General features: G+C 43.8%; 1 protein-coding gene across 1 annotated transcript in view; it reads left to right on the forward strand.

Moving 5' to 3' along the window:
- ITGA11 (integrin subunit alpha 11) overlaps window positions 1–24282 on the forward strand; it is a 97014-nt gene that overhangs the window by 57851 nt on the left and 14881 nt on the right. Inside the window, exons 14-20 of the mRNA XM_075273192.1 lie at window positions 913–1116; window positions 1815–1945; window positions 2270–2436; window positions 2797–2942; window positions 4032–4142; window positions 13782–13867; window positions 23799–24006. Coding sequence (XP_075129293.1) covers window positions 913–1116; window positions 1815–1945; window positions 2270–2436; window positions 2797–2942; window positions 4032–4142; window positions 13782–13867; window positions 23799–24006 — 1053 coding nt within the window. The remainder of the gene's footprint in view (window positions 1–912; window positions 1117–1814; window positions 1946–2269; window positions 2437–2796; window positions 2943–4031; window positions 4143–13781; window positions 13868–23798; window positions 24007–24282) is intronic.

Consider the following 24282-nt stretch of genomic DNA (forward strand, 5'->3'; position numbering starts at 1 on the left):
AAACAAATGTTGGTGCCAACCTCAACTTACTACAAGGGCCAAATTCACTGCTGGTGACAAGCTCTCCTCACTGCAAGTGCCAAATACACTTTTTCCTACTGTCAGAGAGGTGGTATTGAGTGTGTAAAGTGTGTAGTTGTTAGGCTGTGATGTTGGGGTAATAGAGGGTCTTTGGTGTGTTAGATGCCCCCAGACATGCTTCCCCTGCTGTCCCAGTGTCATTCCAGAGGTGTTGGCATCATTTCCTGGGGTGTCATAGTGGACTTGGTGACCCTCCAGACACGGATTTGGGTTTCCCCCTTAACGAGTATCTGTTCCCCATAGACTATAATGGGGTTCGAAACCCGTTCGAACACACGAACATTGAGCGGCTGTTCGAATCGAATTTCGAACCTCGAACATTTTAGTGTTCGCTCATCTCTAACTGTAATGACATATGTAATAAACTCCTCTGATGTCATCTGGCTTCCATGAGCGTTCATTGAACTGAGATGTACTTAAAGAATTCATTTTTACTAATATGAGGAATTAAAGATATTTTAATAGAACATTTTCAACTATTCTATAATAAAGAGTATAACATGAAATAAAGTTTTCCAGACCAGATTCCTTGTGATAGATTTTTTTATTGCCACCATATATCTTGTATACTGGTCATCTTCTTTGAGAGGTGCAGTGGTCACATGTCATGTCATCACATCAAGGCTGCTTTAGTAGATATGTGACTAATATTATGGATCCTTAGCAGTATATAGACCAATACGCAGCACATCACACATGTATGTCAGTCCTGAAAACATTGGATACAGTACTGTAGGTTAGCTGGAATCATAGAAAAGTCCTTGATTCATTTCTATATAGATCTGCCCTGGAATTACACATTCTAGTGTCTGTATTCTGCTCTTGTTACAGAAGCGCTTTGTTCCAGACGGTATTCTTCGGGACTATGACGCATCACAGAATGCCCGTTTTGGATATGCCATAAGTGCCGTGCCAGACCTTAACCAGGACTCCTTCAATGATGTGGTGGTTGGGGCTCCTCTTGAAGATGATCACAAAGGTGCAATCTACATATATCATGGATTTAAGAAGAATATCTTAAAGAAATATAAACAGGTAATGACAAAAAGATCATCACAATTTTATGACAGGTGCAACTTTAACCAATGATGATTATGATTATTATTATTATTATTATTATTATGATTATTATGATCTATTAGGGAAAGGGACATTTGTTCTTTAACCTTGGTTACAGTTACCAGTTGTAAAAGAACCATAAATATTGAAGGGATTTTGTCCTCTGAGGCCTCAAAACTGTTGAAAGGATGGAGATTTCAGTGTAAACATATCTGAGATGACCAAGAAACCAAGTTTAATGCCCCTGGTGCCCGACTGCAGGTGCCCAGAAGGCAGCTACTTCATGTGCAGTGCCCAATGATCTCAGAATAGATACTAAAGCTATCATTTATAGCCAAGAGCGGATCTTACACAGGAAGACGGTACACAGGAAAGGGCCGTCTCCTGGGCGCTTGTAGTTGCAGTGCTGGAGGCAATAAAATATGGATTTCTCAGTCATGTAACCAGCATACTCAATAATACAGGTACATTTACACTATTCTCCTTATATTGTGCTGTCATCTATTTTGAGGCATCAAAATGCTAAAAAATTCCAGTCATAAGTGCTTTAGTTTAAAGACCAGTGTCAGCAAATAAACCAGACAACCACTTTACTCATCACATCTGTATTTATTTTGGGGTTGAAGGATCATCCGCTGTTCTTTTCACATGTTTTCTATGTCCCATCTACCTAGCGCATTGCCGCAGCAGACATGTCTTCCAAACTTGAATATTTTGGCTGCAATATTCATTGTGACATGGATATGAATGAGGATGGACTGGTGGATCTGGCGGTGGGTTCCATGGGAAATGCAGTTCTTCTATGGTAAGTCATAATGTTCTAGATGTGAAACAAAAGTGCTCAGAAGACCATTTGATCCATGGTCCTTATCCTGACCCTTTCATCAGACTGAACCACTGCTAGGGGCTTGTGGTTAGAGGAGGCCCTACAGTCAGCTGACAACCAGTCCCACCAGTTACATGCAGCTGCCATTAGGGGGACATCATTGGATACAGTTTTATACAGCTCCTAATGCATCTATCTATCTATCTATCTATCTATCTATCTATCTATCTATCTATCTTTTATGGCAATAGCATGGCTTTCACGTCATCTTATCTATTTTCATTTTATTTGTGTGGTGTTCAGGACTCGCAGCGTTATTCAGATCAATGCAACCATCAGGTTTGAGCCACCTAAAATCAACATTTTTAGCAAAGAATGTCGCAGAAACGGACGTGAGGCAACATGTATGTCAGCATTTGTCTGCTTCGCTCCAGTGTTCAAGGCTCCACAATTCCAAGGGCAGAGTGTTGGTTAGTATGCATTTTGTTCTTCATAGCCATATATATACCAAATATTGCTCTTATGCCACAACACATCTTTTTGGAATACTGATATATTAATGCAGTAAGATTACTAATGTAGTGGCAGTGTATGGTAGGACTAGTGTAAGCTCACTCCCTCTTTCAACTCTCCTTGGCAGTCACTCACAGTGAGAGAACCTTCCCGATTTCATCCACCTTGTGGGGCATGCTCAACTGAATCTATACATACACATAGTAGACTAGACTGGGATAATATCACACACATATCTATGTCCATTATTATTATAGTACTTTGTAATCAAAATGAGAGACATGTGTGTACTAATAATGTTCTGTATGTACAACCAGCCATTAAATATAATGTGACGATCGATGAGAGGAGATATACCCCTCGTGCTGTCATTGACGACATTGGGGGAGACAAGCACTTCATTAAAACCATCAGAGCTACCAGTGGACACAGCCAGTGCCAGCAGCTTAATTTTCATGTACTGGTAAGTGTAAAATTTACAATTTGTTGAAATATTGCTATCCTCCTCTTGATCATGACACTAAATGTGAATATATACAATATTGTTGTATTGGAGCTGTATTTTTACCAATATTGGTTCTGGGAGCTGCAATTTTCCTTCTTCTGCCTAAAGCTAAGTTCACATCCGTGTCGGAGTCTCCATCGTAATGTCCAACTTAAATCAGTGAATGAAAAAAGTCCTGCATGGAGTATTTATTCCTCTGCCGGTTTCAGTTTTAAAACAACGACCACCCAGCAGACCCCATTATAGTCAGTGGTCCTTTGGACTCCATATGTTACTGCTATTTTAGCCGCCCAGATGGACCAGAGCAATGGATAGGCCAGTTTCTAGGAGCGAGATAAGAAGAAATCAAGAACTGTACAACAAGGCTGGCATCATAGTGGCTGTGCAATAGATTTATTTCTGCCCACCTGACTCAAATCAATGCTCAGTCTATTCATTAATATAAAAGAATATAATAACATAGTGACCTATGTATACCTAGTGACCTCAATACTTATGTATTATGTAATGAGTCCTCCACCACACATATCCCTTCAAGAAAAGGAGGCCACACTGGTGGCCACTTCTTGTTTGAAGTCTAAAGAAGTCAGCTACCTCTATAGTTGTCCTGTGCTTCAGTAAAGATAGCCATGCTACTATAGACTGCTGAGATAGGGGTAGGATGGCATCTGATCTTAAGCCAGATCCATGGTGATAGTTCAGTATAAGAGTCAAAATACTATACAAACCATGGACCTTTGCAGACAAGGGGTCCAATAGTGGTTGGTCTCATCACATTTGCACCCATGAAATTATGTAGGACTTCACACTCCAGAGGAACTAGCATGTTAGCAAGAAAAAGTTTATAAAAAATAAGCAGAAAGAGAACCAAGCACCCGGGCTTCTATCTAAAACCTAATATAGGTTTTGGGCAACATAATGAGGGCACCCTTTGATCTTTGGTATCAAGTCCCCTCTTTTATGGCGCTCCTCTGCATCAGACAGATCTTTTCACTGACTATATTTCTACATATTATTCTCATTTTAATATCTGACTTTTCTCTGTAGGATACTGCAGACTATGTGAAACCTATTACCTTTTCCATGGAGTATGAGCTAGCATTTCCAGACGAGGGACCTGTACTGGATGAGGGCTGGCCAACATCTCTCAAAGTGTCGGTATGTTATTAAAAAAAAAAAAAAGTTAGAAAAAAGGAACATAAAACCCAGTGGAAAAAATGAAACACAAAATGAAACAAAACTTGGCATATGCAAAAGTTTGGGTACCAGGTCATTTTTTCCACTATGATAAATTCAGCAAATAAGCAGTAACCGAGTAGAACGTGCAGCTGGAGATGTAGAGTCCAGGTATTTTTCATTTTCTTCAGATGATGAAGGGTTATTACTAACTTTATAGAATGTTTCGTCTGTTCAATAGAGCAAGCAGGACCTCGTTCCTTAGGTTACAAGTTTTATGGTGCGCTGGCATTTCTAAGGTTCACTTCTGGGTTCAAAAATTGCTAAAAGGCCAAGAAAAAAAAGCACAATTGTGCACAATACAAAAACTGTCCTATGCGTCACTGCACTCTGCATGTCCTTCAGTAATGAATTGGTAGTGCTTATAGACAGCCCTATAGATTGAAGTCTGTGGGAGTTACAGAAAGTCAAGCAAGTGATGCTTGTTAGGATGCTACCCTGGTAAAATACAGTCATTGAACAGTGGACTACTGGTAAAGAGCACAATGCTAGGTTTATACCAAGTTTTGAAATACTGTATACATTCCTTTATTGCATACTGGCATGTACCTGAAAACTGTGTGCCTCTGATATTTAGGAAAAAATCTACACAATATAGCACAATTCAGCTATAATAAAATAAAAATAATATATTTAACATGATTGATCAAACAGGAGGATGTACATAAAATAGAGCAATGTATGATGTCTTCTATCAAGCATGGCGGACTAGAGTTCCTTGAGCCCACCAGTAGAATTCATTCTTGGGGCCCACTATACAGCTATATGCAATTATGCCTCCCATTTGCAAATCACTGAAATTGCATCGACACACATTTTTTCAGTATTAACTAGAGATGAGCGAACAGTGTTCTATCGAACACATGTTCGATCGGATATCAGGGTGTTCGCCATGTTCGAATCGAATCGAACACCGCGTGGTAAAGTGCGCCAAAATTCGATTCCCCTCCCACCTTCCCTGGCGCCTTTTTTGCACCAATAACAGCGCAGGGGAGGTGGGACAGGAACTACGACACCGGGGGCATTGAAAAAAATTGGAAAAAGTCATTGGCTGCCGAAATCAGGTGACCTCCATTTTAGACGAATAGTGGATTTCAAATCCGGGTCATATGAGAATGTGAACTTTGTGACTAAGAGACAGGGATAGCTGTACAGGCAGGGATAGCTAGGGATAACCTTTATTTAGGGGGGAATGTTATTAAAAATAACTTTTTGGGGCTCTATCGGGTGTGTAATTGTGATTTTTGTGAGATAAACTTTTTCCCATAGGGATGCATTGGCCAGCGCTGATTGGCCGAATTCCGTACTCTGGCCAATCAGCGCTGGCCAATGCATTCTATTAGCTTGATGAAGCAGAGTGTGCACAAGGGTTCAAGCGCACCCTCGGCTCTGATGTAGCAGAGCCGAGGCTGCACAAGGGTTCAAGCGCACCCTCGGCTCTGATGTAGGAGAGCCGAGGGTGCACTTGAACCCTTGTGCACCCTCAGCTCTGCTACATCAGAGCCGAGGGTGCGCTTGAACCCTTGTGCATACTCTGCTTCATCAAGCTAATAGAATGCATTGGCCAGCGCTGATTGACCAATGTATTCTATTAGCCTGATGAAGTAGAGCTGAATGTGTGTGCTAAGCACACTCATTCAGCACTGCTTCATCACGCCAATACAATGCATTAGCCAGTGCTGATTGGCCAGAGTACGGAATTCGGCCAATCAGCGCTGGCCAATGCATTCTATTAGCCCGATGAAGTAGAGCTGAATGTGTGTGCTAAGCACACACATTCAGCACTGCTTCATCACGCCAATACAATGCATTAGCCAGTGCTGATTGGCCAGAGTACGGAACTCGACCAATCAGCGCTGGCTCTGCTGGAGGAGGCGGAGTCTAAGATCGCTCCACACCAGTCTCCATTCAGGTCCGACCTTAGACTCCGCCTCCTCCGGCAGAGCCAGCGCTGATTGGCCGAAGGCTGGCCAATGCATTCCTATGCGAATGCAGAGACTTAGCAGTGCTGAGTCAGTTTTGCTCAACTACACATCTGATGCACACTCGGCACTGCTACATCAGATGTAGCAATCTGATGTAGCAGAGCCGAGGGTGCACTAGAACCCCTGTGCAAACTCAGTTCACGCTAATAGAATGCATTGGCCAGCGCTGATTGGCCAATGCATTCTATTAGCCCGATGAAGTAGAGCTGAATGTGTGTGCTAAGCACACTCATTCAGCACTGCTTCATCACGCCAATACAATGCATTAGCCAGTGCTGATTGGCCAGAGTACGGAATTCGGCCAATCAGCGCTGGCTCTGCTGGAGGAGGCGGAGTCTAAGGTCGGACCTGAATGGAGACTGGTGTGGAGCGATCTTAGACTCCGCCTCCTCCAGCAGAGCCAGCGCTGATTGGCCGAATTCCGTACTCTGGCCAATCAGCACTGGCTAATGCATTGTATTGGCGTGATGAAGCAGTGCTGAATGTGTGTGCTTCATCACGCCAATACAATGCATTAGCCAGTGCTGATTGGCCAGAGTACGGAATTCGGCCAATCAGCGCTGGCCAATGCATTCTATTAGCCCGATGAAGCAGTGCTGAATGTGTGTGCTTAGCACACACATTCAGCTCTACTTCATCGGGCTAATAGAATGCATTGGCCAGCGCTGATTGGCCAGAGTACGGAATTCGGCCAATCAGCGCTGGCTCTGCTGGAGGAGGCGGAGTCTAAGATCGCTCCACACCAGTCTCCATTCAGGTCCGACCTTAGACTCCGCCTCCTCCAGCAGAGCCAGCGCTGATTGGCCGAATTCCGTACTCTGGCCAATCAGCACTGGCTAATGCATTGTATTGGCGTGATGAAGCAGTGCTGAATGTGTGTGCTTAGCACACACATTCAGCTCTACTTCATCGGGCTAATAGAATGCATTGGCCAGCGCTGATTGGCCGAATTCCGTACTCTGGCCAATCAGCACTGGCTAATGCATTGTATTGGCGTGATGAAGCAGTGCTGAATGTGTGTGCTTAGCACACACATTCAGCTCTACTTCATCGGGCTAATAGAATGCATTGGCCAATCAGCGCTGGCCAATGCATTCTATTAGCGTGAACTGAGTTTGCACAGGGGTTCTAGTGCACCCTCGGCTCTGCTACATCAGATTGCTACATCTGATGTAGCAGTGCCGAGTGTGCATCAGATGTGTAGTTGAGCAAAACTGACTCAGCACTGCTAAGTCTCTGCATTCGCATAGGAATGCATTGGCCAGCCTTCGGCCAATCAGCGCTGGCTCTGCCGGAGGAGGCGGAGTCTAAGGTCGGACCTGAATGGAGACTGGTGTGGATCGATCTTAGACTCCGCCTCCTCCAGCAGAGCCAGCGCTGATTGGTCGAGTTCCGTACTCTGGCCAATCAGCACTGGCCAATGCATTTCTATGGGGAAAAGTTAGCTTGCGAAAATCGCAAACTGACAGGGATTTCCATGAAATAAAGTGACTTTTATGCCCCCAGACATGCTTCCCCTGCTGTCCCAGTGTCATTCCAGGGTGTTGGTATCATTTCCTGGGGTGTCATAGTGGACTTGGTGACCCTCCAGACACGAATTTGGGTTTCCCCCTTAACGAGTTTATGTTCCCCATAGACTATAATGGGGTTCGAAACCCATTCGAACACTCGAACAGTGAGCGGCTGTTCGAATCGAATTTCGAACCTCGAACATTTTAGTGTTCGCTCATCTCTAGTATTAACCTGCTAGCTAGCCTTTAACTTGGACTATTTCTGTCCTGTGGCCCTCTCAGTAACCTGATGACTTGCTCTTGCTTTAGACAAGGGCCATTTTAGTAATGAGATTGGTAATGAGGGCCCCGTAGTTAGTATAAGGGGCTCAGGAGGGAGGATAGTGGTCACTGGTGGTCTGTGCCTAGATGTCATCTCAGCCACCCAGTGCATCCATATATAATAAACTGGGTATAATCTATAACTATTCTTTAATTGTATAGGAGCACAGACTGTGTAAGATGCTGTATACTATCTACCTGTATGTAGTACAGGGCCTGGGGTTCTAGTTGCCATCTAGCTCGCCTGGGTCAGGGGTCTACCAGAGAATTCAGAAATGTGTTAGTAATAGGCAGCTTTGATGCTGGTAAGTTAAAGAGGACCTTTCATCACTTGGGGGACATGTGGTTTTATATACCACTAGAAAGCCGACAGTGCGCTGAATTCACGTTCTGTGCCCCCGATGAAGAGCTATCAGTTCCGGTACCATAGCTCTTCACTGTCAGAAGGGCGTTTCTGACAGTCAGTCAGAAACGCCCCTCCTCACAGCAGCGCCTATAGTGCTGTACTGTAAGATCAGTGAGGAACGCCCCCTCCCTCTCCTCCTGATAGTACTTGTCCATAGATGAGTACTGGGGGGGGCGTTCCTCCCCACTCTCACAGTACAGCGCTATAGGCGCTGCTGACAGTGAAGAGCTACAGTACCGGTACCGATTGCTCTTCACCCGGGGCACAGAACGTGAAAGCCGATAGTGCGCTGAATTCAGCACACTGTCGGCTTTCTTTTGGTATATAAAACCACATGTGCCCCAGGAGGTGAAAGGTCTAAGACAATGTGGACTAAGAGACCATGTAGATTACATTATTTTCCAATGCCATGTCACAGCTATTCTGTAAATAGAAAAATACAAAGGTTATTATACGTGTCATTGGCAGAAAACTAACGCTAAACAGCTTTGACAGTGTTACAGAGGACATTAGTGGGTGATTTGCATTCCCCATACCTTCCCTAATACCCAAATTGGTCCTGCTCTGCATGGAAACCATTTCTGTAATGGGCATATATTAAGGAATTGATATAAATGCAGTTCTATAATCTAAGATTTACCAAGCGAGCTCCCAAAGCCTTGAGCTTCACAACTTCACTGCAGATGTTTATAGCGAGAATTCTGGGAAAGTAAAAAAGTGTTTAGAAAACCGACCCTACTTATACAGTCCTCGTGGGAGAACGCTTCTATATGACTAACGACTTCACACACATTACTTATATTATATGAAAATGAATTCAATAAAAACCTCAACTTCTGCAACTTATTACATTTTACTTTCCATATTCAGTGTTCTATCAGTTATTAGAATGTTGCCTAATTCTGACTAATGTGACTGTTTTCACTTGGGCGGCAGTGACAGTGACAAAAGACAATGCTATAAAAATTAGCCCCAGGTTTGGTATATACAGAAAAGTTACCAATTACTAAATACTAATGACCAGTATAATAATACAAAACAACGTATATAATACTACATTGTATCCATATGTCTGATCACTAGACATGTGCATTAGAGATGAGCGAACACTAAAATGTTCGAGGTTCGAAATTCGATTCGAACAGCCGCTCACTGTTCGAGTGTTCGAATGGGTTTCGAACCCCATTATAGTCTATGGGGAACATAAACTCGTTAAGGGGGAAACCCAAATTCGTGTCTGGAGGGTCACCAAGTCCACTATGACACCCCAGGAAATGATACCAACACCCTGGAATGACACTGGGACAGCAGGGGAAGCATGTCTGGGGGCATAAAAGTCACTTTATTTCATGGAAATCCCTGTCAGTTTGCGATTTTCGCAAGCTAACTTTTCCCCATAGAAATGCATTGGCCAGTGCTGATTGGCCAGAGTACGGAACTCGACCAATCAGCGCTGGCTCTGCTGGAGGAGGCGGAGTCTAAGATAGCTCCACACCAGTCTCCATTCAGGTCCGACCTTAGACTCCGCCTCCTCCGGCAGAGCCAGCGCTGATTGGCCGAAGGCTGGCCAATGCATTCCTATGCGAATGCAGACTTAGCAGTGCTGAGTCAGTTTTGCTCAACTACACATCTGATGCACACTCGGCACTGCTACATCAGATGTAGCAATCTGATGTAGCAGAGCCGAGGGTGCACTAGAACCCCTGTGCAAACTCAGTTCACGCTAATAGAATGCATTGGCCAGCGCTGATTGGCCAATGCATTCTATTAGCCCGATGAAGTAGAGCTGAATGTGTGTGCTAAGCACACACATTCAGCACTGCTTCATCAAGCCAATACAATGCATTAGCCAGTGCTGATTGGCCAGAGTACGGAATTCGGCCAATCAGCGCTGGCTCTGCTGGAGGAGGCGGAGTCTAAGGTCGGACCTGAATGGAGACTGGTGTGGAGCGATCTTAGACTCCGCCTCCTCCAGCAGAGCCAGCGCTGATTGGCCGAATTCCGTACTCTGGCCAATCAGCACTGGCTAATGCATTGTATTGGCGTGATGAAGCAGTGCTGAATGTGTGTGCTTAGCACACACATTCAGCTCTACTTCATCGGGCTAATAGAATGCATTGGCCAGCGCTGATTGGCCGAATTCCGTACTCTGGCCAATCAGTGCTGGCCAATGCATTCTATTAGCTTGATGAAGCAGAGTGTGCACAAGGGTTCAAGCGCACCCTCGGCTCTGATGTAGCAGAGCCGAGGCTGCACAAGGGTTCAAGCGCACCCTCGGCTCTGATGTAGGAGAGCCGAGGGTGCGCTTGAACCCTTGTGCAGCCTCGGCTCTGCTACATCAGAGCCGAGGGTGCGCTTGAACCCTTGTGCACACTCTGCTTCATCAAGCTAATAGAATGCATTGGCCAGCGCTGATTGGCCAATGTATTCTATTAGCCTGATGAAGTAGAGCTGAATGTGTGTGCTAAGCACACACATTCAGCTCTACTTCATCGGGCTAATAGAATGCATTGGCCAGCGCTGATTGGCCAGAGTACGGAACTCGACCAATCAGCGCTGGCTCTGCTGGAGGAGGCGGAGTCTAAGATCGCTCCACACCAGTCTCCATTCAGGTCCGACCTTAGACTCCGCCTCCTCCAGCAGAGCCAGCGCTGATTGGCCGAATTCCGTACTCTGGCCAATCAGCACTGGCTAATGCATTGTATTGGCTTGATGAAGCAGTGCTGAATGTGTGTGCTTAGCACACACATTCAGCTCTACTTCATCGGGCTAATAGAATGCATTGGCCAATCAGCGCTGGCCAATGCATTCTATTAGTGTGAACTGAGTTTGCACAGGGGTTCTAGTGCACCCTCGGCTCTGCTACATCAGATTGCTACATCTGATGTAGCAGTGCCGAGTGTGCATCAGATGTGTAGTTGAGCAAAACTGACTCAGCACTGCTAAGTCTCTGCATTCGCATAGGAATGCATTGGCCAGCCTTCGGCCAATCAGCGCTGGCTCTGCCGGAGGAGGCGGAGTCTAAGGTCGGACCTGAATGGAGACTGGTGTGGAGCGATCTTAGACTCCGCCTCCTCCAGCAGAGCCAGCGCTGATTGGTCGAGTTCCGTACTCTGGCCAATCAGCGCTGGCCAATGCATTCTATTAGCCCGATGAAGTAGAGCTGAATGTGTGTGCTTAGCACACACATTCAGCTCTACTTCATCAGGCTAATAGAATACATTGGCCAATCAGCGCTGGCCAATGCATTCTATTAGCTTGATGAAGCAGAGTGTGCACAAGGGTTCAAGCGCACCCTCGGCTCTGATGTAGCAGAGCTGAGGGTGCACAAGGGTTCAAGTGCACCCTCGGCTCTCCTACATCAGAGCCGAGGGTGCGCTTGAACCCTTGTGCAGCCTCGGCTCTGCTACATCAGAGCCGAGGGTGCGCTTGAACCCTTGTGCACACTCTGCTTCATCAAGCTAATAGAATGCATTGGCCAGCGCTGATTGGCCAGAGTACGGAATTCGGCCAATCAGCGCTGGCCAATGCATCCCTATGGGAAAAAGTTTATCTCACAAAAATCACAATTACACACCCGATAGAGCCCCAAAAAGTTATTTTTAATAACATTCCCCCCTAAATAAAGGTTATCCCTAGCTATCCCTGCCTGTACAGCTATCCCTGTCTCATAGTCACAAAGTTCACATTCTCATATGACCCGGATTTGAAATCCACTATTCGTCTAAAATGGAGGTCACCTGATTTCGGCAGCCAATGACTTTTTCCAATTTTTTTCAATGCCCCCAGTGTCGTAGTTCCTGTCCCACCTCCCCTGCGCTGTTATTGGTGCAAAAAAGGCGCCAGGGAAGGTGGGAGGGGAATCGAATTTTGGCGCACTTTACCACGTGGTGTTCGATTCGATTCGAACATGGCGAACACCCTGATATCCGATCGAACATGTGTTCGATAGAACACTGTTCGCTCATCTCTAATGTGCATAGCATTTTCTAGATTTCTTCTAATATTCCAGACACCCAATGGTGAAATAGCTGGCAACTAAGAGTATAGACACATGTAACATATTTGTTGCAAAAACTTCTATGACTGAAAATCAGTTCCATACATCTAAATGGGGTTGTTTTGTTGACAACCACATGGATTTCTACAAGCTTCATTCAGATGAATGGGACAATCGTAGTACTGCGGTAATAACCAGAAGGCGTTTTCCAAGAATCACAATTAATGGCCTCTCAATAGACTATTAGTGTGTGAACACTGGGTAAGGGGTCTGGCCATCAGAATTTCACCAATTACCAGAACAACAATTGAGATGTGGTGACACATCCATGATGGACACCAAGGGATCCCATTTTAGTCAATGGAGTCCATCAAATGCTGCCGGAGTCATTGGGCGCTGCCGTCATCTTCATTTTTCTGCTCCTATAATGGAGTGCCCAGAAAATTAGAAATGGTAAGCGCAGATGTGATCAGAGTCTAAGGTGGTTATGTAAGGACTAGAGAGGAGAGAATCACTTAGGCGGGGGCCTTGTTTAGACCCATGTTCATTTGGCCACTGTGACATACATTGCAGTAAATTATCACACTCTAGGGTCTCTTCAGACCCCAGAGTATAATAGGTTTAGAGCCATGGCAGGTGAGAAAAAAAAACATTTATATTCACCTTCCCTCACATCTTTTAGGTCTCCCTGCAGTGTATGGCGTTCTCCTTGTAACGTCACTGCTGAGGCCTGTGATGTGCCACACTAGTCACATGGGCATGCTGAATGTCATGACGCCTTGGCACTCGTCTTTGTCACTGCTGAGGCCCATCCACAGACCTCAAGACCCCAAACGCATGACATCACTGAGTAGTCTGTGAGAGAATGCCGGATGCCGAGAGGAGGTAGAAAGGAAGTGAGGAAATGTGAATATAAATGTTTTGTATTTTTTACACCTTAGACCCCAGAGTATTATAATTTCACTTCTGGTTCATACCTAACTTGGTCAACCCAAAACAAATCAGGAACCTAACCCTGAAACAAAACAAATCTTGGTAGGTTCGCCCATCTACCATAAGGCACTATAATAACAGCGGCCATCATAAAGAGTGTTTCTAGGAATCCTAACCCATATCCAGCTCTGCATGATATTATTGGAAATTATGTGTCAAGGATCCATACAAGACCATACTCTTTCTTGGTTACATGGTAAGATGGCAGGATGTCATTGTTTGTCATGTATAGACTGTCCTCTATATTATTGTGGGGCTGTATGGGTGTCAGGCACTCGGCAGACCCTCTTATTCAGTATATCAGTGATGATATCTTGTCTTATAATGCCTTTTCTGCTGCTTCAGGTTCCTTTCTGGAACGGATGTAATCAGGACGAGCGCTGCGTACCCGATCTCTTCTTGGATGTCAAGCACGACATCCCAACTGCACTGTGAGTATATGCAATGTTTAACGTGATTATATCATATATAAAGTCCATGTTATATAACATGCAAAATACTAATATAAATCTAATATGAAAATTACTGAATATAATCCCTGCTAACAGCACACACTATCATGAGCATTGAAAGGCCTTTTGTACGTTTTAATGCACAGTATATGCTACCATTAGCGTTTGCTACAAATCTAGATATGTAAGTTGTATTTTATTAAATAGCTATTCAAAATGGTTACATAATAAAAAAACTAAATATATCTTATGTTATTTGACTATTCAGTAAAATTGGAGAACTGTACAAATCTATACACTTTTGCTCCTTAGGGACTATTTACACCCCAGCTGACACAGGAGTAGCTGAGTGGTCACTTAAGTTGTAAACTAAAACTATCAAATAAGGTGCGGCATCTGTAGTATACAGAATAGGAGGCCATGGCTATCTGATTTATTATTATTGACAGGCCAGGTGCAAAAATATCCCTAGTGGATACAGCCAGGGCACTATGCAAAAGTATCATGAGTGTCCCCTGACCCACAGATGTCACAAAGATGGCCTTCCACCCACAGAAGCCATCATATAGAGCTTCAGCCTCACAATGTAGCTAACAAATTCTTCCCAGTGTCACAGCCAGATGCCCTTCCGAGTACGCCCATAGACTACTTACTACCTATGCTCCTGGGCTCTGGTCTGCTCCTTTAGGCTGCATTCACACGGAGTAAACGCTGGCGTTTTTTGTGTGTTTTTTGCACATAGCGCCGCGTTTACGCCGCGTATACGCCGCGTTAACGCCGGGCAACGCCACCGTTAAATAGCGCGGCGTTAACGCGGCGTATACGCGGCGTTAACGCGACGCTACGCGGCGTAAACGCGGCGCTATGTGCAAAAAACACACAAAAAACGCCAGCGTTTACTCCGTGTGAATGCAGCCTTACTGTGTCTAAAGCTGCCCTTTTTGCACTTTTGTTATACTGGTCCAAGCTACAACATTGAAATGTTAGATTAATTTCACATTACCCATAGAAGTTTGCATGGTTCTCCAGATATTTGTTTGCTGAGTGCCATCCATAAAACCTTCTTTGGAGGCTAGTGCTCATCTTAATGGAAACAATTGCATTAAAGAAGAAAAACTCAACTAGCTCAAAGTGGTTCCCCTGACATATACCATCATATGAGCCTGCCAACCCCCTGGATTGGATTGTGATGCCAGTGATCTACGTTTTTGTCTTACTTGAAAGTGTTATGAATGACTCCTGTCACCACACGACCCCTCTGAATCACATATACACTTGAGGCTAAGGCCCTACGGGATGCATCGCGGTTCTTCCCGCAGCACTTTGAACAGAAAGCTTATGGAGTTTTCCTCTGCGGACTTTCTGTTACAATTATATCTACGGGGAAGCCGCCCGCGTTTCCGTAGATATAATTTACATGCTGTAATTTCCAAAATCGCAACAGTTTTGAAAATCGTAGCGTGTCCGCAATGCGGTTTTAATCGCAATGTGGGTATGGGATTCACATGAATCCCATTCACTTTGTAATTACTGTAAAACACCTCAATTTTTCCCACAGCATTTCCGCTGCAGGAAAATCGAAGCGTTTCCGACCTGTGGGGTCCCAGCTTCAGAATGTTTTGTAGCTTTGTTGGACTTTCCATAATGTATAATATATTGAGACTGAACTGATACATTGTATTTTCACAGCAGATGGAAAGAATATATCTTTGATAAATGTCCTCTGGAAAAAAAAAAAGGCTCAGTTTCTGATTTCTAAAGGCACAAAATCTCTACAGTGAAAGCTATCTGTAATCTGTTTTGCTTGATGATGTATGACGTTGATATAAGATATACCGTATATACTCAAGTATAAGCCGATCCGAGTATAAGCCGAGGCCCCTAATTTCACCACAAAAAACTGGGAAAACTTATTGACTCGAGTATAAGCTGAGGGGTGGGGCGGCGGGGGGGGGGGGGTTATGCAGCAGCTGCTGGAAAATTTCAAAAATTAAAATGGTCAGAGTTTTTGGGTGCAGTAGATGCTGGGTGCTGGGGAAGGGGAGGGGGTGTTTTGGTTGTCTGTCTGCCCCTTCCCTGAGCTTGAGGACTGCTTTTTTTTCCCCCACTTGGAATTCAGCCTGGCTGACTATAGGGTATCTGCAGTGCTCCTATTAACCCCTTCCCGACGGTACAGGAGCACTGCAGATCCCCTATATTCAGTAGACCGGGCACTGTCAGACACAGGATACCTAATGTGTATGTGTATCACAGTCATTTTCTACTTTTGTGTCTATTCTAGGGAAAGGAGGGATTTAGAACTTTTAATTTTTTAATTTTTTTAAAGCTTTTTTTTTTCCCCACTATTTTATGAGAGATTCTATACATTGATATCGCTGCTGGTCATAGACCACTTTCCCGATCTGTGCCCCGGGTAAAGCGCTATCGGTCCCGGTACCGTAGCGCTTTATAGTCAGAAGGGCATTACTGACAGTTAGCCAGGGACGCCCTTCTGCTCAGCAGCGCCTATCGCGCTGTACTGTGGAGCGGGGAGGAACTCCCCGCTCCCCTCCTGATAATACTCATCTATGGACGAGCTTTGTAAGCAGAGGGAGGGGGTGTTCCTCCCTGCTCCACAGTACAGCGCGATTGGCACTGCTGGGCAGAAGGGTGTCCCTGGCTAACTGTCAGTAATGCCCTTCTGACTATAAAGAGCTACGGTACCGGGACCGATAGCGCTTTACCCGGGGCACAGATCGGGAAAGTCGACAGTGTGCTGAATTCAGAGCACTGTCAGCTTTCCAGCAGTATATAGAACTGCCTGTGCCCAATCTGATGAAAGGTCCTCTTTAAAATAAATGTATATGTAGCAAATACGTAACTAAACTATATTGTATTAATGATACCCAATAACCAGCGTGAATGCGAGATCTCTAAATATCAATCCTATAGTCTTTAACTCTTTTTTATGTTGCACACTTTATTATTTTTTATTTTTCAACAATTTTACATTAAGATACATTTTCTAGGATTTACAAAAGTAATATTGCTCAAGTAACCAGTCCCTGTCCTATCCCATACTAACACTTCCCAGCTCCTCTGCAAGTCTTTGTTTACCCTCCTCTAGAGAGGACTTGTGGACATGACATGAGACATCTATATCCAGTGGTTGGCAGCAGAAATCACATGGTAACATGCTATGTCAATGCTGGAGTCTGGTAAGCAGAGATGAGTGGGGGAGCAGGGACGTATTGGATACAATAGGAGAATATAAGGTGATTATTACTAATTTTGTATTTTATAGTATTGCAAGCGGTTAGTTAAAAAATTATTTATTTAATTATTTTTTTATGTAGATTATGAGCCCCATATGGAGATCACAATGTACATTTTTTCCCTATCAGTATGTCTTTGTAGAATGGGGGGAAATCCACACAAACATGGGGAGAACATACAAACTCCTTGCAAATGTTGTTCCTGGCAGGATTCGAACCCAGGACTCCAAGCTGCTAGTTAAAAATTTAATGGGGCTTGAGAATAATAGAGATGAGCGAACAGTAAAATATTCGATATTCGTTATTCGTTTTGAATAGCCGCTCAATATTCAACTATTCAATCGAATATCGAACCCCATTATAGTCTATGGGGGAAAATGCTTCGTTTCAGGGGATCCCACCATTCGTCTCAGGAGGGTCACCAAGTCCACTATGACACCTCAGCAAATGATGCCAACACCTCTGCAATGCAACTGGGACAGCAGTGGAAGCATTCCTGGGGGCATCTAATAAGCCCAAGTCACAGTTTTACCCCAACATCACAGTCTATCAACTACACACTTTCCACACTCAAAAAAACCTCTATCAAAGTGGGAAATTAGCTGGAAACCTTTCTTCTCCAAATGGATGGAAAGAAACCCAAATTTAAGCTAAAGAAACATTAACAAGCACCCCTTTAAATCATGTTGCCCATGACAACCACAGATGGAATAGGCAATGGGAAATCCATCAGTACTCACCCTGAACTGTCATTGTGTGCGTGTGTGTGTGATGTGGTAAGACCTTCCAAAATTCACTTTTAAGGCCCTTAACATGAGCCCTTCCAAATTAAGTTAGAGGCCCTTAAAGGGGCTCTATCAGCAAAATCATGCTGATAGAGCCCCACATATGTGTGAATAGCCTTTAAAAAGGTTATTCAGGCACCGTAAAAGTTATATTAAACTACCCCCAGTTTTAAAATAATAACCTAAAAAAGAATGTGCTCTACTTACGGATCGTGCACGCTGGGTGGGCATTCAGGGTGTGTCTTCATCTTCATCCACGCCCCTTCTTCCTCCGATGTCTTCGGGTCCTGTCCTCCTCCGGCGCTCGCTTGCGGACACTGATAAGCTGAGCTACCAGCAGAGATTGAGTCCTTTTAAGTGACTTCAGCCTTTTACCTGCAGAGTTTTAGGCCCTTTAACTTAGTTCAGCCTTGCACCAGCAGAGATTTGTTGGCCCTTTGAGTGAGTTGAGCCTTTAAAAAGCAGTGTTTTTGGCCCTTGAGGTGAGTGAATCCTTTTAACAACAGTGTTTTTTGACCTTCAGGTGAGTAGAGCCTTGCACCAGCAGTGTTTTATTTTTTGGCCCCTGGGGTGACTAGAGCTATGCAGCAGCAGTGTATTATTTTTTGGCCCTTCAGGTGACTAGAGCCATGCAGCAGCAGTGTTTTATTTTTTGGCCCTTGGTGTGACTAGAGCCTTGTAGCAGCAGTGTTTTATTTTTTGGCTCTTGGGCTGACCCCTAAAAAATTAGATTTCAGGCCCTTGGGGGTGAGCCCTAAAACATTAATTTTCAGGCCCTTGGGGGGAGCCCTAAAAAATTATTTTGCAGGCCCTTGGGCTGGAGCCCTAAAAAATTGATTTGCAGGCCCTTGGGGGGTATCCATGAAAAATTAATTAAAATTGTTTTTTTAACAATTACATAACGGTGAAGGGTCTGGGGTTGGAGGAGGAGAAGGATGAATGAATTGGGTGCTGGCAGCCTCTCTCCAGTACCTGGACTGTGAACTGGATACCCAGCTGGATATCCACGTCCTCGCCCACGTCCCCTGCTGCTACCCTACTGCATGATTTGCAGTTTCACTGTATGTATAGTGTTCCTGCAGTGTAGCTCTGAAAAGAGCTGTTTTTCCTGCCTATAAAACACTACAATCTGTTTCTCACACTGAGAACAAGCTCTCCCTATCACTCCAAAACGAAAATGAGACGAAGATGGCCGACACTATTCTTATGAATCAGAGGTCACATGTTTTCGGCAGCCAATGCGTTTATCCAATTTTTTTTCAATTCCTACGTTGTCGTAGTTCCTGTGACCTGTCCCACCTCCCCTGCGCAGTTATTGGTGCAAAAAAAGCGCCAGGGAAGGTGGGAGGGGATACGAATTTTTACTGCGTTTGCGGCCTGGTATTCGATTGGAATCGAATACCTAGAACGGCTTGATATTCAATCGAATAGCTACTCGATCGAACGGTGTTCGCTCATCTCTAGAGAATAACTTAAAGTGAACCTCCAATTCTAAAGAACTTTTCAGAAATGAATAGTATAGGCGAAAATAAAAATTTTGCAATATATTTATATATTTAGCAATTATGTTGCCTTCTCCATTTATCAAGATGAGTTTCTTTTTACGTATTAGCCTATGGAGCAGAGAAGGGTAGAAGGAGGCTACTGGAAAACACACAAAACTGCAGCTCCTATACTCTGCTATTCTGTGACACTAGGTTCACCCCTATGTTTGGGTTTCCGTTTGGGGGTTCTGCTGGGGACCCCCTTGAAGCGAAACCTAATCTGCTTAAAAAAGTAGCTAGCCTCGGAAACCAGTGGACCCCATAGACTATAAGGGTGTCTGTCAGGTTTCTGTCCAAGAAGGGCGAAAAATGCAATGAGAAAAGCGCTACTTGCAGGACTTCTCTCTCTGCATTTTTAAAGAGGACCTTTCATTGATTTGAGCACAGGCAGTTCAGCGCACTGTCGGCTTTCCCGCTCTGTGTCCTGGGTAAAGAGCTAGTGGTGCCAGTACCGTAGCTCTTTACAGTCAGAAGGGCGTTCTTGACAGTCTGTCAGGAACGTCCTTCTCCACAGCAGCGCCTATCCCGCTGTACAGTGTGAGCGGGGAAGGACGCCTCCTCCCTCTTCTCACAGTGCTTGTCTATAGATGAGTATTATCAGGAGGGGAGGGGGCGTTCCTCCCCACTCACACTGTACAGCGCGTTAGGCGCTGCTATGGAGAAGGATGTTCCTGACAGACTGTCAGAAACACCCTTCTGACTGTAAAGAGCTACGATACTGGCACCGATAGCTCTTCACCCAGGGCACAGATCGGGAAAGCCGACAGTGCTCTGAATTCAGCGCACTGTCAGCTTTCCAGCAGTATATGGAACTGCCTGTGTCCAAATCAATGAAAGGTCCTCTTTAAAGCAGAATGAGGAACAGAATCCTCAGGTGGAGGCCAGGCACAGGTGTGAACCCAGCCTGATGGAGGAGGCGCTCTCTGAATAAGAGATAAGAGGCAAAAAAACAGCTAACATCCTCCTCATCCTCCTTTTATCGCCATAGAACTCTGTATGTAAGCAATATAAGGCTATGGATTCTATGTAAACAAACAGGCTGATAAGGAGGTAAGGAGAAGGAGAGCAACCTAATAAGTGGCAAAGGAAACAGATCTCCTTAATAAGATATATTACAAAGATTCTTATATTCACCTATACAAGTCATTTATGAATAGTTGTTTACAAATGGAGATACACTTTAAGATGCCTCATAGACACTTTTGATCAGCCATAGCTCCTTCATTCAGAAGTGCCTCAACTACTTTGGGATCTATTTATGACATCTGAATTGATGATCTCCGATGTTTTGGTGCTGCCATAATAATGATAGCGGACCAACCACAAATGGTTGCTTACTGCTTTAGCTTTGTGTATGTTATTTGAATACTGATATATATAGTATATACAGTCCTATGAAAAAGTTTGGGCGCTCCTATTAATCTTAATCATTTTTAGTTCTAAATATTTTGGTGTTTGCAGCAGTCATTTCAGTTTGATATATCTAATAACTGATGGACACAGTAATATTTCAGGATTGAAATGAGGTTTATTGTACTAACAGAAAATGTGCAATATGCATTAAACCAAAATTTGACCAGTGCAAAAGTATGGGCACCTCAACAGACAAGTGACATTAATATTTAGTAGATCCTGCTTTTGCAAAGATAACAGCCTCTAGTCGCTTCCTGTAGCTTTTAATCAGTTCCTGGATCCTGGATGAAAGTATTTTGGACCATTCCTCTTTACAAAATAATTCAAGTTCAGTTAAGTCTGATGGTCGCCGAGCATGGACAGCCCGCTCTCAAATGATCTGAAAACAAAGATTGTTCAACATAGTTGTTCAGGGTAAGGATACAAAAAGTTGTCTCAGAGATTTAACCTGTCAGTTTCCACTGTGAGGAACATAGTAAGGAAATGGAAGACCACAGGGACAGTTCTTGTTAAGCCCAGAAGTGGCAGGCCAAGAAAAATATCAGAAAGGCAGAGAAGAAGAATGGTGAGAAGAGTCAAGGACAATCCACAGACCACCTCCAAAGAGCTGCAGCATCATCTTGCTGCAGATGGTGTCACTGTGCATCGGTCAACTATACAGCGCACTTTGCACAAGGAGAAGCTGTATGGGAGAGTGATGAGAAAGAAGCCGTTTCTGCAAGCATGCCACAAACAGAGTCACCTGAGGTATGTAAAAGCACATTTGGACAAGCCAGCTTCATTTTGGAAGAAGGTCCTGTGGACTGATGAAACAAAGATTGAGTTGTTTGGTCATACAAAAAGGCGTTATGCATGGTGTCCAAAAAAAACAGCATTCCAAGAAAAACACTTGCTATCCACTGTAAAATTTGGTGGAGGTTCCATCATGCTTTGGGGCTTTATGGCCAATGCCGGCACCGGGAATCTTGTTAAAGTTGAGGGTCGCATGGATTCCACTCAGTATCAGCAGATTCCTGAGAATAATGTTCAAGAATCAGTGACGAAGTTGAAGTTACGCCGGGGATGGATATTTCAGCAATACAATGTCCAAACACTGCTCCAAATCGACTCAGGCATTCATGCAGAGGAACAATTACAATGTTCTGGAATGGCCATCCCAGTCCCCAGACCTGAATATCATTGAATATCTGTGGGATGATTTGATGCTCGGCGACCATCAAACTTAACTGAACTTGAATTGTTTTGTAAAGAGGAATGGTCCAAAATCCCTTCATCCAGGATCCAGGAACTGATTAAAAGCTACAGGAAGCGACTAGAGGCTGTTATCTGTGCAAAAGGAGGATCTACTAAATATTAATGTCACTTTTCTGTTGAGGTGCCCATACTTTTGCACCGGTCAAATTTTGGTTTAATGCATATTGCACATTTTCTGTTAGTACAATAAACCTCATTTCAATCCTGAAATATTACTGTGTCCATCAGTTATTAGATATATCAAACTGAAATGGCTGCTGCAAACACCAAAATATTTAGAACTAAAAATGATTAAGATTAATAGGAGTGCCCAAACTTTTTCATAGGACTGTATATATATTTTTTTTTATATTTTTTTTCTTCCCCTCTCTTTCCTTTACTGGATGAACTAATTCAGACTATTTCACTTATTCACATAAGGAGGGGATTTATTAAGAACACATGTTTCTGTAATGTAAATGTTTCCATCAATTCTTCTGCACGCTAACACAAAGACACAGTAGTGCACCATTGACTATTTCAAGTATACTGTTACATGACACCTCTGTCTGGATCTGGAGTCCTCACGTTATTTCGCAACAGGTTTCACAATTGGTAGGTAATTAAAGGGCCCATAATCTAAATGCACAAGTGTGTCTATATGAAACCCTTCACTCTCAATGCTATCTTATTATAATCTGGAGGGGTAACTGATTATATTGTACATATACACTTGATCAGAGAGGGGGCTGCATAGCAGTGACTATAAAGGGCCACCATTATGGCACAAGGTGTTCCCATTTAGGAAAGGTTCTAGTAGGAATGTATTATGCTATTTGTATAGAGCCTACTATTCACAAGCTATATTTGCATAAATATGGGGCCCCTACCTACCTTGTGATATTTAGAATACTGTATATTTTATGTGGCAGAAGGAACATTGGCGCCCCTAACCTGATGGGAGGAGTAGGGCCAGCTGCAGTTTATCAAATTTACTATTACTTAGGCCAGAAACTGGTGTCAATTATAGTGCAAATGTATGCTAGCTCAAAGCTAGTGTAGATTTACTTTTTGGGGCATGAACTGTCAAAAAGTGCCAAGAATATATCAAGATTCTCATACCTATTAATAAATTTGGGATGTCTTACTCCAGGGAGTTACGGCAAGGGCTAGTTGGAGACCTGTTCCTTGTATATCATGTGTCTTCTTTTGAACATTTATTTATTGACTATAGGACTTGTTTAGGGTCCATAGACTCCAGCCAGTTTCATGATATGCCAACCATGTTTATGGGCACATACCTGATAGTAGACAGTCCATATTACAAGTAATTACATTTTCCTTAATCTGACCAAATGTTAGTTTAGGTTTCTTCTATCACTCATCATGAAATAACGTTGTAACTCAGGCGGCCTGTTCTCTTCCAAGAATGGTATTTTCCAAATATTAAGAGCCTGGAAAATTGTGAATAGGGCACATGCTGTTCCCCTGGAATTTGGAATCTAAGCATTAAGAAATTAACGGAGAGCAGACTGTGCGGCACAGTAATGAAATCAAGCACATCTTGGAATGATGCTAATGCTAAGCTATAGGCAAAGTCCTTCTAATCTCGATGAGTGGTCCTGATACTATTCTATCAAGGCTGGCTGTATTTCTGATATATTTTATTTCTTATATTCAGGGAGTTCTGCCAGCGCTCGCTCAGAAGATCGGCCTCAGACTGCGCCAGTTTTACTCAGTCTTTCGACAACTCTGTCTTCATCATTGAAGGAAACAGGAGGCGAGTGGCCCTGGAAGTCACCTTAGAAAACAGAGGGGAGAATGCATACAGCACCGTACTCAACATCTCCTACTCTAGGAACCTTCAGTTTGCCAGTCTGATTACCAAGGTGAACAATCGTGAACTTCTCTGTGAACACCAGCCAACATTTTATACAGTCTCTCAGGTTTTGGACACAATGTCACACAATACTCAACTGGCCCTAAAATTTATTGGAACAAGGCTGAAGGCTTATAAGTACAGTGCACATTAGAGGAATTTTACAGGAGTTTCATTTTGATGACCTGTCCTTAGAATAGATCATCAATGTCAGATCAGTAGAAGTCAAACACCTGGCACCCCACAGATCAGCTGTCTAAAGAGACCATGGCACTTAACCTTTGTG

The sequence above is a fragment of the Leptodactylus fuscus genome, chromosome 5, assembly GCF_031893055.1.
Source record: "Leptodactylus fuscus isolate aLepFus1 chromosome 5, aLepFus1.hap2, whole genome shotgun sequence".
In the NCBI taxonomy this organism is placed as follows: domain Eukaryota; kingdom Metazoa; phylum Chordata; class Amphibia; order Anura; family Leptodactylidae; genus Leptodactylus; species Leptodactylus fuscus.